The 13,518-nt window shown below is 44.4% G+C and overlaps 1 protein-coding gene across 12 annotated transcripts in view; it reads right to left on the bottom strand.

Annotated features, from left to right (window-relative positions):
• LOC144718908 (uncharacterized) overlaps positions 1 to 13,518 on the bottom strand; it is a 35,214-nt gene that overhangs the window by 18,255 nt on the left and 3,441 nt on the right. For 10 of the 12 annotated variants that reach the window (XR_013585493.1, XM_078594508.1, XM_078594506.1 and 7 more), the window contains 14 exons: positions 12,704 to 12,823; positions 12,443 to 12,565; positions 11,753 to 11,872; positions 10,969 to 11,064; positions 10,340 to 10,441; positions 9,976 to 10,089; positions 9,124 to 9,367; positions 8,465 to 8,580; positions 7,353 to 7,446; positions 5,866 to 5,957; positions 4,656 to 4,728; positions 3,454 to 3,605; positions 2,704 to 2,809; positions 836 to 907 (listed from right to left, as the gene is read on the bottom strand). Coding sequence is in view for 11 of the 12 variants with exons in the window: in XM_078594508.1 (XP_078450634.1) it covers positions 836 to 907; positions 2,704 to 2,809; positions 3,454 to 3,605; positions 4,656 to 4,728; positions 5,866 to 5,957; positions 7,353 to 7,446; positions 8,465 to 8,580; positions 9,124 to 9,367; positions 9,976 to 10,089; positions 10,340 to 10,441; positions 10,969 to 11,064; positions 11,753 to 11,872; positions 12,443 to 12,565; positions 12,704 to 12,823 (1,624 nt within the window). In the remaining variant the exon portion in view is untranslated. The remainder of the gene's footprint in view (positions 1 to 835; positions 908 to 2,703; positions 2,810 to 3,453; positions 3,606 to 4,655; positions 4,729 to 5,865; positions 5,958 to 7,352; positions 7,447 to 8,464; positions 8,581 to 9,123; positions 9,368 to 9,975; positions 10,090 to 10,339; positions 10,442 to 10,968; positions 11,065 to 11,752; positions 11,873 to 12,442; positions 12,566 to 12,703; positions 12,824 to 13,518) is intronic. The other 2 variants (XM_078594509.1, XM_078594510.1) reach the window with 2 other exon arrangements.

The following is a 13,518-nucleotide window of genomic DNA, read 5'->3' on the forward strand; positions in this document are numbered from 1 at the left end:
TTCTGGTGGGTTATTAAGCAGGTCATACCGGGCATTGTTTTTAAGCAAAGACAGGGGAGGCAGCAAACACAAGCATTAATCACGGATTTGTTCAAATCGGCATAAAGGCATTTTAAAGAGAACCACACAATTCCAAGTTAATCTGATTTATGGCAACTTGTGGTTTTTGTCTTGCATCACTTTGAATTTTCAAATTGTGTCTTATTCCATCAATGTGAAGTTTGAGGAGAGAGATGTTTTTTTCACTCAACGAAATCCGTTCAGTAACTCCCTTCCTGAACAACGTTGTTTTTGGCTTTTAAGAATTTCAGGATTATATGTCAGTCTTGTGATAAAGATCTTGGCCTATAGAAAGTGACTCAGATATGAGGCATCAAATGCTATATACACAAGATCAGCAAAGGCCAAAGACTTTAATCTCAATAGCAAACATTTCATGAAGCTAATAATATGGTGATTTCACCCAACAATAAAATATACTACCTGTCAAAGTCATTAAGCCACACGGCATCATGAGATAATACACACAATGCTGTGTAGCCTAAACCTTTTTTTTTCTTTAATGGCCAATCCATACCTTGCAAGGACAACACATTGGTCAACAGTCCACTCACTGTGTCCACTGATATGTGGTGTGTTTTGGCCTTGCAAACTATTATGTATTTTATTTTTTCCCGTGGCTGGTGCGGATCTTGGTTTTGATTCAGATTTTTTTTTCAGGTTTCAACCAATGATCTGACACCACAATGGTAAACGTATGTAATAATAAAACCAACTGATGGGATATAAATGAAAGCACTTCTAAAATATCACAAGTAAATGAAGCCACACATACCTCGAACAGCGGAGGTGTCACACATCAAGGGGTATTCAGGACTGGGCACATGCCCCTGGGAGGGAATGGACACTGGAAATGTATGCAAAACAAACTTCAACATGAGGGCAAGGCACAGGCAAGACAAGACACAAGGCACAGGAAGAGCAAAGCAGGGCAAGGCTGGGACAGGGCAAGGAAAAGTTGGACAATGCAGGGTAGGCAGGAGGTGATACAATGAGCATGGTTGTAGCGATCGTCTATGCTTGGCCACATACACAGTCGTGACCGAGCGACAGAAATACTAATAATCTTCTAGAGGAGCTAAAAAGCCGCTAACTTGGCATGAATGCAGAATCTCCCCAAAAATGTATTTTTTAAAATCGGAGTGCAGAGATTAAGCTCATGTAATTGAACCAAAGCTTATCAAAGATTGTATCTGCATCTTGTCAAGGATGCAGAATCGAAACGTAAAATCAGACTTTTAAAGACTTACTTTTTTAATTTCAGTGATGAGTACGAAAGCTAAAGTTGACAAAAAGCAGACAAAAACTGCTGCTGGTTTTGAGCATTAAATGAGGCATTTTTTTACATAGCATAAATCTTAAAGGTAACAATTTCCAAACTTCAGCCATTGTACCCTACTATGACATAGCTTACTATATTTACCAATTGCCACATGCATGCAATGTGCAATAACTTATTGGAAGATGCAACTCAAAATAACAAACAGCTCTTATCTTGGATCTAGGCTTTGATTTTGCAGTTGACCGACATGAGTTTTAAGCTTTATGAGAAAGACTGTCAATTCACAGTTATGCACTCCCTCGTACCATTGCAGATACGTCACTGTACTGTCTTATAAAAGCAGATACGAATAATATGAGTCACATCACAGGAGTTCAATAAAGATGTCCCAGACCATCATTTGTCAGACAGCCTAGGAAACATGGCATAGGATGTATCTACAATGCATCCTCCTTCGATACAAATGCATGTGAATAGTATAGATGGGCAAAACATAGGGTAGAGCCATGATGAGGTGCAATGGCTGAAGTATTGGAATCCCCGTGCTAATGCAGTTGAATTCCATTCACTCAGCATGGTATAATGGGAAAAACTTACAATGCCATGCAAGTCCAAATATGCGGCATGTGAGTGCGCATTTGTGTTTGTGTGTGCACATGCGAGTGTGCACATGTGTGTGTGAAGGTGAGTAATTAAGACACCTGTTAAACCGTGGAAACATTTAGTAAAATATAGTGCAGCATTCTATGGAACTCCTGGAACAATGTTTTCGCGGAGCATTTCTTTAAACAAGAAATCTTGCACTGTTGTTGACTTCTGCCGAGTGTGGGCCATTAACGAATGGGTTTCCTGGTGTTAACGGAAAAAGCCCTCTACAACACCGTGGAGCATGTTCAGCGCAGAACAGTACACATTTTGTACAATATTCCACTGGTTACTATACACACGTAAGGACCTTTTCTCAATCCACTCCTGCATGAAGACCTACCCCACACAGTGCAGGTAATGGGGGCTATTTGACCATGCTTTACGACATTCGTCAGTGTGGGTTAGCAAAGACATGGTATCATCGCAATAGAATGGATTTTACTGCCCTGCCCTCTGCCGCCGAACACATTCCCTGCAGCTATGATATTTTGGCATAAGTGTCATCTATCCAAGATATATCCAGGTTTAACCGTGGTGAGCTTCAGAGATTTTACAAGACTGGGTACATTAAATGTGATTTGGTCATTGGCCCATTGAAGTCAGTTTGGTATACATTTTGTACAATGGTATGATGGTGGCTTTACACATCCTATTAAAATTCAAAGGCATCACAAGTTTAATGTGAAGGAAGCACTGTCCCAAACAGATGTTACCTGCATGATCCACACTGTAATCATCCCACAGGTCAGCCAAACTCTCGCCCTCTCCCAGAGGAGACACTTTCTTGGACTGCAAACTTCTTGCTTCACGTGTTGCAGCCTGGAATTACAGCAGTGGAATTATGGAAATTGAGAAATGTGGGAAGTGTTTGAAAATGGAAATTCTAAGATTTAAAAAATATGTATTTTGAACGTCTTTCGCACCGTACGTAGCCAACCGTGCTAATTAGAGGTTCAGGGTGGGAAGGCCAACAAAAGATTAAAACAATGGTATTAATTTAATGATGATGAAACTGACAATGCGCATGCTGATTGTGGTAAATGTTGAGCAATATGATTATGGTGATCATGATGGCAATGTCGATGATGGCGACTGCTGGTATTGATGCTGCTGATCATGACGGTGATAACAAAAATGAAAAAGCTTATTATGGTGGCTACGCTGATTCTTGTTCTGATAGTTATACGAATGCTTTACCTGCTACAGCTACTGATAATCTAGACAATGATGCGTGATAGTGATTAAGGCAGATACTACTGATATACTTATGAATACGATGGCAGGATCGGTGATGCTTTATAACAGTGATTGTGATGATGGAGTGGAAGATATTGCCAATGTTGACACTGCGCTCTTGTTGCTGCAAATTATGCTGCTGATGAGAATGACGAAAACTTCGACGACTATCATGATGACGATGTAGAAGATAATAAGAACCCAACCTCGTCATCGGTGTCACTCACAAGTCTGCCATCATTGGCTAGCTGCCCTCCAGGCTCATCTTCTGCCCTCAGGAGGCTGCGAGGGGCTTGTCCTTTGCCCGCCCCAGATGCTCCCCCAACAAAGGATGGATGCTCAGAGTACCCCGGAAACAGCCAGTCATCTTCAATCAGTCCTGTGTGGCGGGTGAATAGCAAAGCTCATCATCACCATTAAAAGGCCCCAACTGTTGTCAAATGTGAACCGCCAAAAGTAAGTGCAAGAGGAAGTGTGGGGGGGGGGGGGGGGGGGAGCCAGGTTGCCCCTCAATCGCAGACTCCATTCATCTGCTCGTAGGGTGCCATGCCCTTCAACGAGACACACAACCATCCATCCTTATTCTCACAATAAACGTGTTGCATCACTTGCGTGAGAATCAATTAAATTAAAACCCCTCAAATCAAAATTAACTGGAGGGAGAGCTTTGCCGGTTAAAGGGGAAAAATATCCGGCCTACACCAAAAAAAGATTACGCATAATTATTAACCATAAATGATATTCATATGTAATCAACACCTAACACATTTAATTAAAATACTATTATTAATCACAGAAAACTTAATATATTTACTCTTCAATTACACTTCAAAAATCACGATGTGGACTGTAGTCTAATCAATCACTTACGATCATAATCCACCACGACCCACAAGGCTGATCGTTAAACATAAACACATCTACACCGATTCTCAATGGCTTGAAGGGTTTGTTTTGGTAATATTTGCATGTGATTTGCATGAATTATAAATACTCACAAAGTAAATTTTATGCACTTAACATCACTAAATATTATTTATATAACTGCAAATAGAATTAATTCCTCCACCCACACCTTTAAAAAAAAATACATGACAAAATGGCCGTGATGACAAGTAATTGTTTCTTTGAACGTCGAGATAATGAACAACAAACTAATGTTGCCACCACACAGGACTAATGTTATGCCAATTCGATTAAAAAACACTTCAAAATGTATCTAGAGCCTCATTTTACACAAGTTGAAGGTGCCATACCTGTTTGGACGACCAACAAATCATGACTTGTGGTAGTCCAGATTAGAAAAGACGGTGCAATAAGTTGTGTAATAGGGCTGATGTAAGGAAATCAAACCATCACATGACTAATCTTGACCTTGGCCAAGAGATACCATTGTGTTAGCAAGCCTCGCAGGCAGATGGAAGCGTACCCTCTCTCTCTTCCATGGTCACACTGACCACCGAGTCCTGCGAGATGACACGATGGACATCCTTCTCGCCATCCTGGTGCCACCACAGGAAACCAAAATGTTTAAATTAGTAGGCTGGCTCAGGGAGATTATAACACGTCAAAGATACTGAGCTGGTACCAATGATATACTGGATTCAAATTCCGGTTTCAGCCACCTATGATAAAAACCAGACTCTTCAGTGTAGTGATTCGATGGGTTCATCCTGGTCGTGATATGCCACTCATTACTCCGTACAACCTATCTTGGGTATTACAATCAACGGATTACCATCTCATGGTTGTCCTGCCAACCCGTCTGGTTGGCACGAGGGATAGAACTATTGTCAATTTAGATTACAGGACCATCTTCCATGAGAACTTCGGTCATGCCGTTCTTGTCTCGTGTTATGTCAGACATAAAAATTCGTGCCACGGTGGCGAGATCTTATCTCCCTCGCCTGGTATGCGCATAGAGTCATGGGTTCGATCACGACCCCAATGCCTGTATATTTGGACTTTGTATATTCTTCTCCTCATCTGGATCCTCTGGCTTTCCCCTCCAAATGTAGAAACGTGCGTTTTGATTAGTTGGCTGCGATAAATGTTCACATGATAAGCCACTTTGTTGAGCTATCATTTGTGGTCAAGTCGTTTCTGAAAAAGAGCTCATAGCTCAGTGGGCTTTACCTGGTAGATAAAATAGTTTAAAATATGGTTATTTCGTAGAAGTTCTAATATAAGCATGGGTAATGAGTGGTTAGTGGTTGGATGCTGCAGGATTGTCGAATGTGGTGAGATGATGAATAACAAGTATATTTTAAAGCTGCTTTGGGGTGGTTCTTTGATTAAAGGAGTGAAATAAACTGGCATGATAATATTTTTTAGAAAATAACATTTCTTGAGAAAATAATACATTTCTTCTTTTTTGCCGAATTCAGCATCTTATTGCTTTAAAAATTAGATTTTTGACCCTTACAATACATGGTGAGCTCATAAGGATCATGACAGTCATGCAAAAAATTACAGTACAAATGAGACAGAAAAAGATAAATACTGTAAAACTGAGACCCAAGAAACGACATTCTTGAATCAAGTCACGACCCCGAATCAGGATTGGAGGCTAAATCGTTAAAATAGGTGATTAAGACAATGGCCGTGATGACCAATTGACCTTGGATAGAAAGTCGCACCTTCGCCGAGTTGTGCAGCACCGCTTGCTCCAGGTCTAACTGCATCACGCGCTCCAGCTGCTCAAACACGTGCAGCCGTGATGCAAGCTCCTCTGTGGAAAAAGCACATTGCTGTCAGAGATCGCGCTAAACAGCACAATGGTTACAAGCAAGTCAAGGTTTACAGGCCTGCCAAAGTGGCGGACAGTTGCCTGGCTGTATTCTACTGCTGTGCTGAACAGCACAGATATTATCGGCAGTTCGGCTGGGTGGTTCAGCAGTGCTGCTCTGGTGTATTTCTGCTGAATCTATTGCGGTGCAACGATGCTTACCCATGTTGTACTGATATGTAATGTTGCACTGCTGTGCCATACATTATAATCTGTGTTCTGGGGTGGGGTGGAATAGTGGGAAAGTACATATCTTCTCTCTCCATGTCTGTGCGTGCCTGTTTGTGTCTTACTCTGTCATTCTCCCCGTCTGTGTGTCCTTCCTCTCTCCATATCTCTGTTTGGGTCATTGTGTATTTGTCTCTGTATTAAATATACACACATGCCCTTTGTGGTCCCTTTTTGTGTCTGTTTATTTGTGTCTTTTGTCGTTGTATCTGTTTATGTCTCTGAGTCTTTTCCTCTATAGGGTAGCGTGAAGGAAAGGGAGAGCAGGTCTGTTCTCTTTCTATAGACCTCTCCATCACTGTCTCTCACTAATTCTATACTGCGTGTGGCCCTGGGGCTATACTTACCAACCCCCCCTCCCACTGGGCCGTCTCTGTCTCTTGCAGTGTCTTCTGGTCTCTGTCTCCTCTGTGTCTCTGTGTGTCTCCATGTCCCCATGCCTCTCTCCATGTCTGTCTTCATTCAAGTTTTTATGCCTCTGTGTGTATGTCTACTCAATTCCCACGTGGGCTCAGAGCTCCACTTACATTTGAGGCCGCTGCGAGGCCAGAAGACACATAGAACTTCTCAGGGATGCATGAGCCCCACAGGCCACAATCGAACACCCTGGCAGGTGTGTGCATATGCAGGCCACATACATGTGTGTATGTGACGTTCAGGTCGACTCAGCCTCAAATTAGTACCTTGTGCGGTGTGTAAACATCGCCACTTGAGAGACAAAGGCGGCCGGGCATGGTGCTGGCCACCCACCCCCTCGTGTGCCGTGCGGCCTTCGTAGGTGATCGCTAACAGCACTTGCCCCAACAGTCTGCTAAGGCTATACGGGGGATCTTTGTCTTTTGTGGCTTTCATAGGTACTAACAGCACTTGCTACAACAGTGTTATGGCTGTAGGGGGGGGATCTGTGTTTTTGTCTCGCTACGTGTGCATATGTGTGCGTATGCGTGTGTGCATATGCGTGTGTGCATGTGCGTGTGTGCATGTGCGTGTGTGCACATGCATGTGTGCGTATGCGTGTGTGCGTATGCGTGTGTGCATGTGCGTGTGTGCATGTGCGTGTGTGCATGTGCGTGTGTGCATGTGCGTGTGTGCATGTGCGTGCATGGATACCATTGTGGGCGTGGACGTGGGTGTAGCGGGACAGCTCCTCCTCCAGCTCAGAGACCCGGGACCTCAGAGACGGCAGCTCCACAGCCGAGCCACTCTGCATGGGAGTGTGGGTGTGAGTGTCTAGATGTGAACAAGTGTCCATATGCGAGTTTGTCCAGATTTGAGTTCGTCCGTGAACCTGTGAACCTCCACAGTGGACGTTAAACATCCCATAACGTCCTCCTTGAAAGTAGGCCATTGTTTTGCCGGCTTCACGGTCCGAATATGAAACATTATCCACAAATTACTCAATTTAAATCTGCATAGCAATCATAATCCCCTTAACTATAAAAACTTTTAAAAGCCCTCCTGAAAAAGAGTATTGAGACTGAGCGAGCTTTTCCGTGGTGAACAAGCGTAATAATATAATAAACTAGCAACCTGCACGTTCTTTGCATGTGACGATCCATCCTTTGCACGTGACCATCCAGATTTTACTTGCCTTCTCTGTATTGTATATTCCAATTCATCTCGATTTCTCAATGTTTCTGTTTCTCTATTGCTCTGTCCTCTCTCCCACCCCTCCCTCCCTATATATTCCTTTCCTCCCTATTTCTCTCTCACCTATCACCCTCCCTCTCCTTATTCTCACCTCTCTCTTTCCTGTCTCAATCTCTCAGGCCTCTCCCCAACTCTCGCTCCCAGTCCTTGTCGCTTTTGCTCGATCTCTTTCCATTTTTCTCTCGCTTTCCTCGCCAATTCACGCCCTTTCACTCTCTCCACTCTCGTTCTCCTCTCTGTTTATTCCTCCTGGATCTCCCCCCTCACCTCCCTCCTCTATATCTCTCCGCTATGACATTTGTGCCAGATACACGGCCGGATTGGAGGTGAAGAGAGACGTCAGCACGACGCACGACGCACGAACCCGGATCAATGCTGCGGAATGCAAGTGACCGATGTGCGTGGTGACGTCAATACCGCGCACGCGCACTTGCGTGCCAATCAGGCAGGAATCTAGACAATAAATCATTAAAAATATTTATGATACTATATATTATAAATATAAATATATATTCCAAATATAATACAGTATTATAAATATAATATACAGTATTATAAATATGCACAAATACCCTGAGGCTGCGTAGCTCATCCTCCAGCTGCCGAATGCGAGTTTTGGACCATGCCTTGGTCTGCAGGAACCGCGCCTCAGACTTGGCAGCCTCCTCCTCCCGTTCCCGCAGCCCAACTGCGGTCCACAAACCAGACACAAGCGCAGCCTTTTAGACTTTCAGCATTCACCAATCCAACTATCCCTACCATTTATCTCAGGCATGTCCAAAGTCCGGCCCGCGGGGCAATCACGGCCCGTGGGCAGATTTCATACGGCCCGCAGCTTCGATCTTATAATGTGTTGTTTATGGCTCACCAGCTCTGTCAGAATAAATACATCATAAAACTCATGGAAATTTAAGGTATTCTATACAGTTTGTTCAATGTTATCTGACTGAATGAAAGGCAGAATTGTGTTTTTAGAGTTTTTCCCATCTGCCTGAGTGGCTTATATTTGGTTACATTGTCAATTGAAAAATAAAGGTAATTGTGACAATGAAAATTGTTTTATAACAGTGTGTATTTCCACGTAACTTTTGTGGTTAAAACAATGTCAAAAGGAACTATTGGCCCCCGGGCATCCTCACCTTATCAAATGTGGCCCTCTTTGCAAAAAGTTTGGACACCCCTGATCTATCTAATCATCTAACCATTCAACCGTCACTTGAGTAAGTATTACCTTGCAACTCCTGAATCCTCTCCAACAACGCCTCTTGTTCGAGTGATGGTGGGCACGGCTGTAGCAGCTCGGTGTCTACAACACCTTCGCCTGATGCAGGGTGGCGATCGCAAGGATCATTCGGCTGAACTTGCTGGTCAATGGAGTTTTGGAGGCAGGCAGTGAGCATGAGCTTCTCGGCTTCCTGGTGGGACAGCGAGAGGCGTTGCTGCTCAAGGGCACGACGTCCACTCTCCTGCAGGTCCTGCAGGGACACAGTCATGAGCATCACCACCACCGTCACACTGTGCGGCACTCTGACAGTTCTTCCAAAAATTTGTGGATACTCATGTACAGGAGTAGCTTTGGTGGTGCCTTTATCGTGGTGTTGCAGCCATACCCACAGTTGTCATGTGTTATGCCGCAATGGATGAATGGCGTGCAATCTGCGCTCTGTTTGCTGTGTTGAAACATACACCATCACGGGCTCTCTGACGTTAACTTACTGTTACTAGTGATGTAAAGATGGCAGTGAAAACATTTTACTGAGCTGTTCATTCTGTCCATTAAACATGTTTGCCCGCTTTTTAGATTAAATAAAATAAACATGCATTTTGGCTAAGGGGATATATTTACTTTTGCAAATCGTTGGTTGCACTCGTCCTTGTCCTACTTTCGCTTTTCAAATGATAAGGGCAATAATGGACATACACTTTTAATACAATATACAGCAGTATGACGAAGACTGTGGATGCTCAACCAAGGCATGTAAAGGACTATAGGTGCTATTACGTGGCAGTATGTGCTCATGCATGGCACTGTGGGTACTCGCGCAAGGAATGGGAGCTTAGAGACAGAACTTGGGGCACTAACCACGATGGTCGCGTCTCGTTGATCCAACTCGGCCTGCAGGATCTCTACCACGTGTGTGCGCGCCGCCAGCACCTCCTCCTTCTCGTGCAGGTTCTGCTTCAGAGACTTGAGCAGCTGCGCACCGACACAATCACCATCATCATTAACATCATTACCAACACAATCATTACCAACACAATCATTGCCAACACCACCATCATTACCAACACCACCATCCTTACCAACATCATCACTATCATTACCATGATTACCAACACCATGATGAACATAATTAGCATCACCATAATTAATATGATCACTAACACCACATCATTAACTTCACTACCACCACTGCTGCCATCATTAGTTTGGTCCAGCGACATGCCTGCTGGAAGTCTTCGGCAGCGTCGTTCCGTGCCGTTAGGGTGAACACCTCCTGCCGGTGCCTCTCCTCTCGGTGCTGCAGCGCAGTCTCCAATGCCAGCACCTGCACATATCACATTGTGGTGGTGGTCGTGGTGGTGGGAGGGGAAGCCAAGACAGGCAGCTCGGTACAATGGCATCACTTGGCAGAGCACGCTCTGCACAGCGTGCACAGGGCAGCACTTTAACGTTGTGTAAATGACAAGAAACTCATCAGGCAGAAAAGTGGATATGGGCTGGAAACAAGCAAAAGGGTAATAACACATGCCCAAGGTGATGTATAGACCTAGATGCAATTATGACCATTGCACAGCACTTGCTGCACAGAAAGCAGAGCGCTTAGTGCTGTGCTGACACGAGATGAAGGCATTCCCATGCTTCACTTTCACAGTGAGCAGTGCATCACCTTGTGTCAGAGCATGACCCCAGAAGCAGACATCACAAAACTACAGACAGTCCCCGGATAACGAAGGGTTAGGTTCCCAAGAACGATCCGTAACCCGAATTTCCCATACCTCGAAAACTGAAAAATGTCCCCTCACGGTGGGACCTAGCACAATCCAGTCTCAGTGGGCCCTGAGAGTTCCTCACCTTCTGCCGGAGCTGATTGTTGCTCTGTCGGAGGCCGAGTGGGTCCCCCTCGCTCCCCACGGCAGCAGACATCTCACCCAGCTGATCCTGCAAGAGCTGAACACGCAGGAGCTAATGTGAGTGTGTGTGTCCGCCTGTGTATGATGTGTTGTGAAAGGATGAGAATGTGTCTACATGTGCTCCAGTGTGTATGCATGTAGATGTGTGTGCATTTGAGTACACGTGTGTATGTGTGTGCATTGTGTGTGTATGTAGTGGGGACCGGTAGTGCAATGGTTAGCGCGCTGCTCTACTAACCCGACAACCCTAATTTGATTTCCGCTCACGGCTAAAACCAGTGACGATTATCTGAACCAGTTATGGGCCTCCCCAAGGTCGACTCAGTCTCAAATGAGTACCTGGTGCAGTGTGTAAATATCACCACTAGGGAGACAAAGGTGGCTGATCATGGTGCTGAACGCCTCATCCCTTGTTGCTGTGCTGGCCTACATGGGTGCTTGCTAACAGCACTTGCTCCAACAGTCTGTTGAAGGCTAGAAGGGGAAGTTTTGTCTTCATGTGTATATGCATATGACCCGAGTTTGATCCCAGAACTAGCTAGAATCAGTGGCGAGTAATAGGTAAACTCATCTTGGGCATCTCTTAGGTTGATTCCATCTTAAATCTGTACCTGGTGTAGTTTGTAAAAAATGCTCAGGGTTGTGACCTCCGAGCCACCAAAGCCACCTTTGCCGTTGTTTATGTTGCTGAGCTTGTGCCTGTGTCCTGTGAGCATCTCACTCACCTCAATGACGCACATGCGGCCCTGGATGAGCTCATCCTTTTCACAGAGGGCCTCCTGCAGGGCTTGCACCTGGTGCTGCAGCTCCTGCACTGCACCACTCGCCTTGCTGCTCTGCTCATCCTGACAGTCACCCGGACACGAAGCAGCAGTGATTATTTTCACTTAATGGTCGGCACAAAGAAACTGATTACCCCACTTGCTGTACTACCATCTCCTGGCCACCTCAGAACGACAAGCTTGAGTGTTTAGCTCATTTGTATGGTCCATTAATCCTTGCCTCAAAAAAAAAATCCTCATTATTGATGATGTATTCAAATGTATGCGAGTGATGTTGTAGTCATGTCACTATAATATATCACCATAACTTTTAAGTCTCTCTTCTCTCTCACAAAATATTCTAATTGTCGTCGAGATAGCTCAGGAAATACAGCCCAGATAGATCTCTATAAAATAAAAGCTCTTCAGTTTTGGATTGCATCTTTAAAGCAGTCTATCCTTGTGCTAATTACACTATTGCGTTACGTCACAAGAAGTCACACCACTCCACCATTGCTCAGGGCTTCTATAACATTGTCAAGATGTATTGCGCGACAATCATCATGAAACAGGCAGCAAGGAAGCAGAGCAATAAGCAGAGCAATAAGGCAGCAATGAAGCAGAAAATGGGGAAGCATAGTAGCAAGGGTGCACCTGCTGCTGTTGTTGTTTCTGTTGCTCCTTGGTCAACGCTGCCTCGAGCTCAGCAACACGATGTCGCAGCACTAGCAACTTCCCCCGTTTCACGCTCCCCTGATCGCTCAGCCGGCACTCAGCCTGGCACAGCATAGCACACAACAACAGGGCAGGGTAAACAATGGTCCGGTCAGCGTAGCTGGTGAAGAGAAAAACCGATGGATCGGCGGACACCAAAAGTTAAAAGTGAACAAGAAAGTAGCTGACAATAACAGTTACCTCATCTGAGGAATCGCTGCTTTTCAAGCGTCTCGAGTTCTCCATGCGGGCAGACAGCTTGGCTCTTGCCTGCAGCTTCACCTTGGACATCTTAGCTTCGTGGGTCTTTGCCTCCTCCTGCTGGAAAGCGAACACATGTCATGAGGAAATGGAGACATCAGTTTAAAGACCAGCTCAAAAAACAAACAGCTCTTATCTTGTAAACACATACCTAGGCTGTGTGTCCCAGACCAACACAAGTTTGAGGCTTCGTTAATAAGAAACAATTTAGAATCATAGTTACTCTGTTAGAGCAATCTAGTTGTGTGACTAAATTCTCACTGGAATGTTGTTAAATCAGCAAAGCCTCACTGCATCTCAAGGCTATTTTCACTAGAGTGCTATAATGAAGAAGCAACATACTTTGACTCTATTTTTTTTCTTCATAGAAAGATGTCACGCCAGTGTTGGACAGCTAGGGACACATAACCTTGGTACACCTCTACAAGATAAGAGGAACTTGGTTTTAAGATAGAGTAGTGTCTTCTTTAACCTGAGGCTTCCCATACTCCAGCTCTCGTGATTCAACACGGTCCTTTCCACATTATGACTCTTCTCTAATCACATTAAAATTACACCGGGATATGCTGCATATGCCTCAGGATTGGTAAACATATCTCATATTAATTTAACACTTAAGCTTATGAATATCTCATATGGTGAATGTACAAAGTACCAGCTCAAATTAAGATCTCTAAATGGCAAGTGCAGCATGTACCAAATTAAGATCCCCCATCTTAATGTTAATTAAGGTTGTTACATCATTATTGATAAAT

The sequence above is a fragment of the Lampetra planeri genome, chromosome 5 (assembly GCF_965212315.1).
Source record: "Lampetra planeri chromosome 5, kcLamPlan1.2.h2, whole genome shotgun sequence".
NCBI lineage: Eukaryota > Metazoa > Chordata > Hyperoartia > Petromyzontiformes > Petromyzontidae > Lampetra > Lampetra planeri.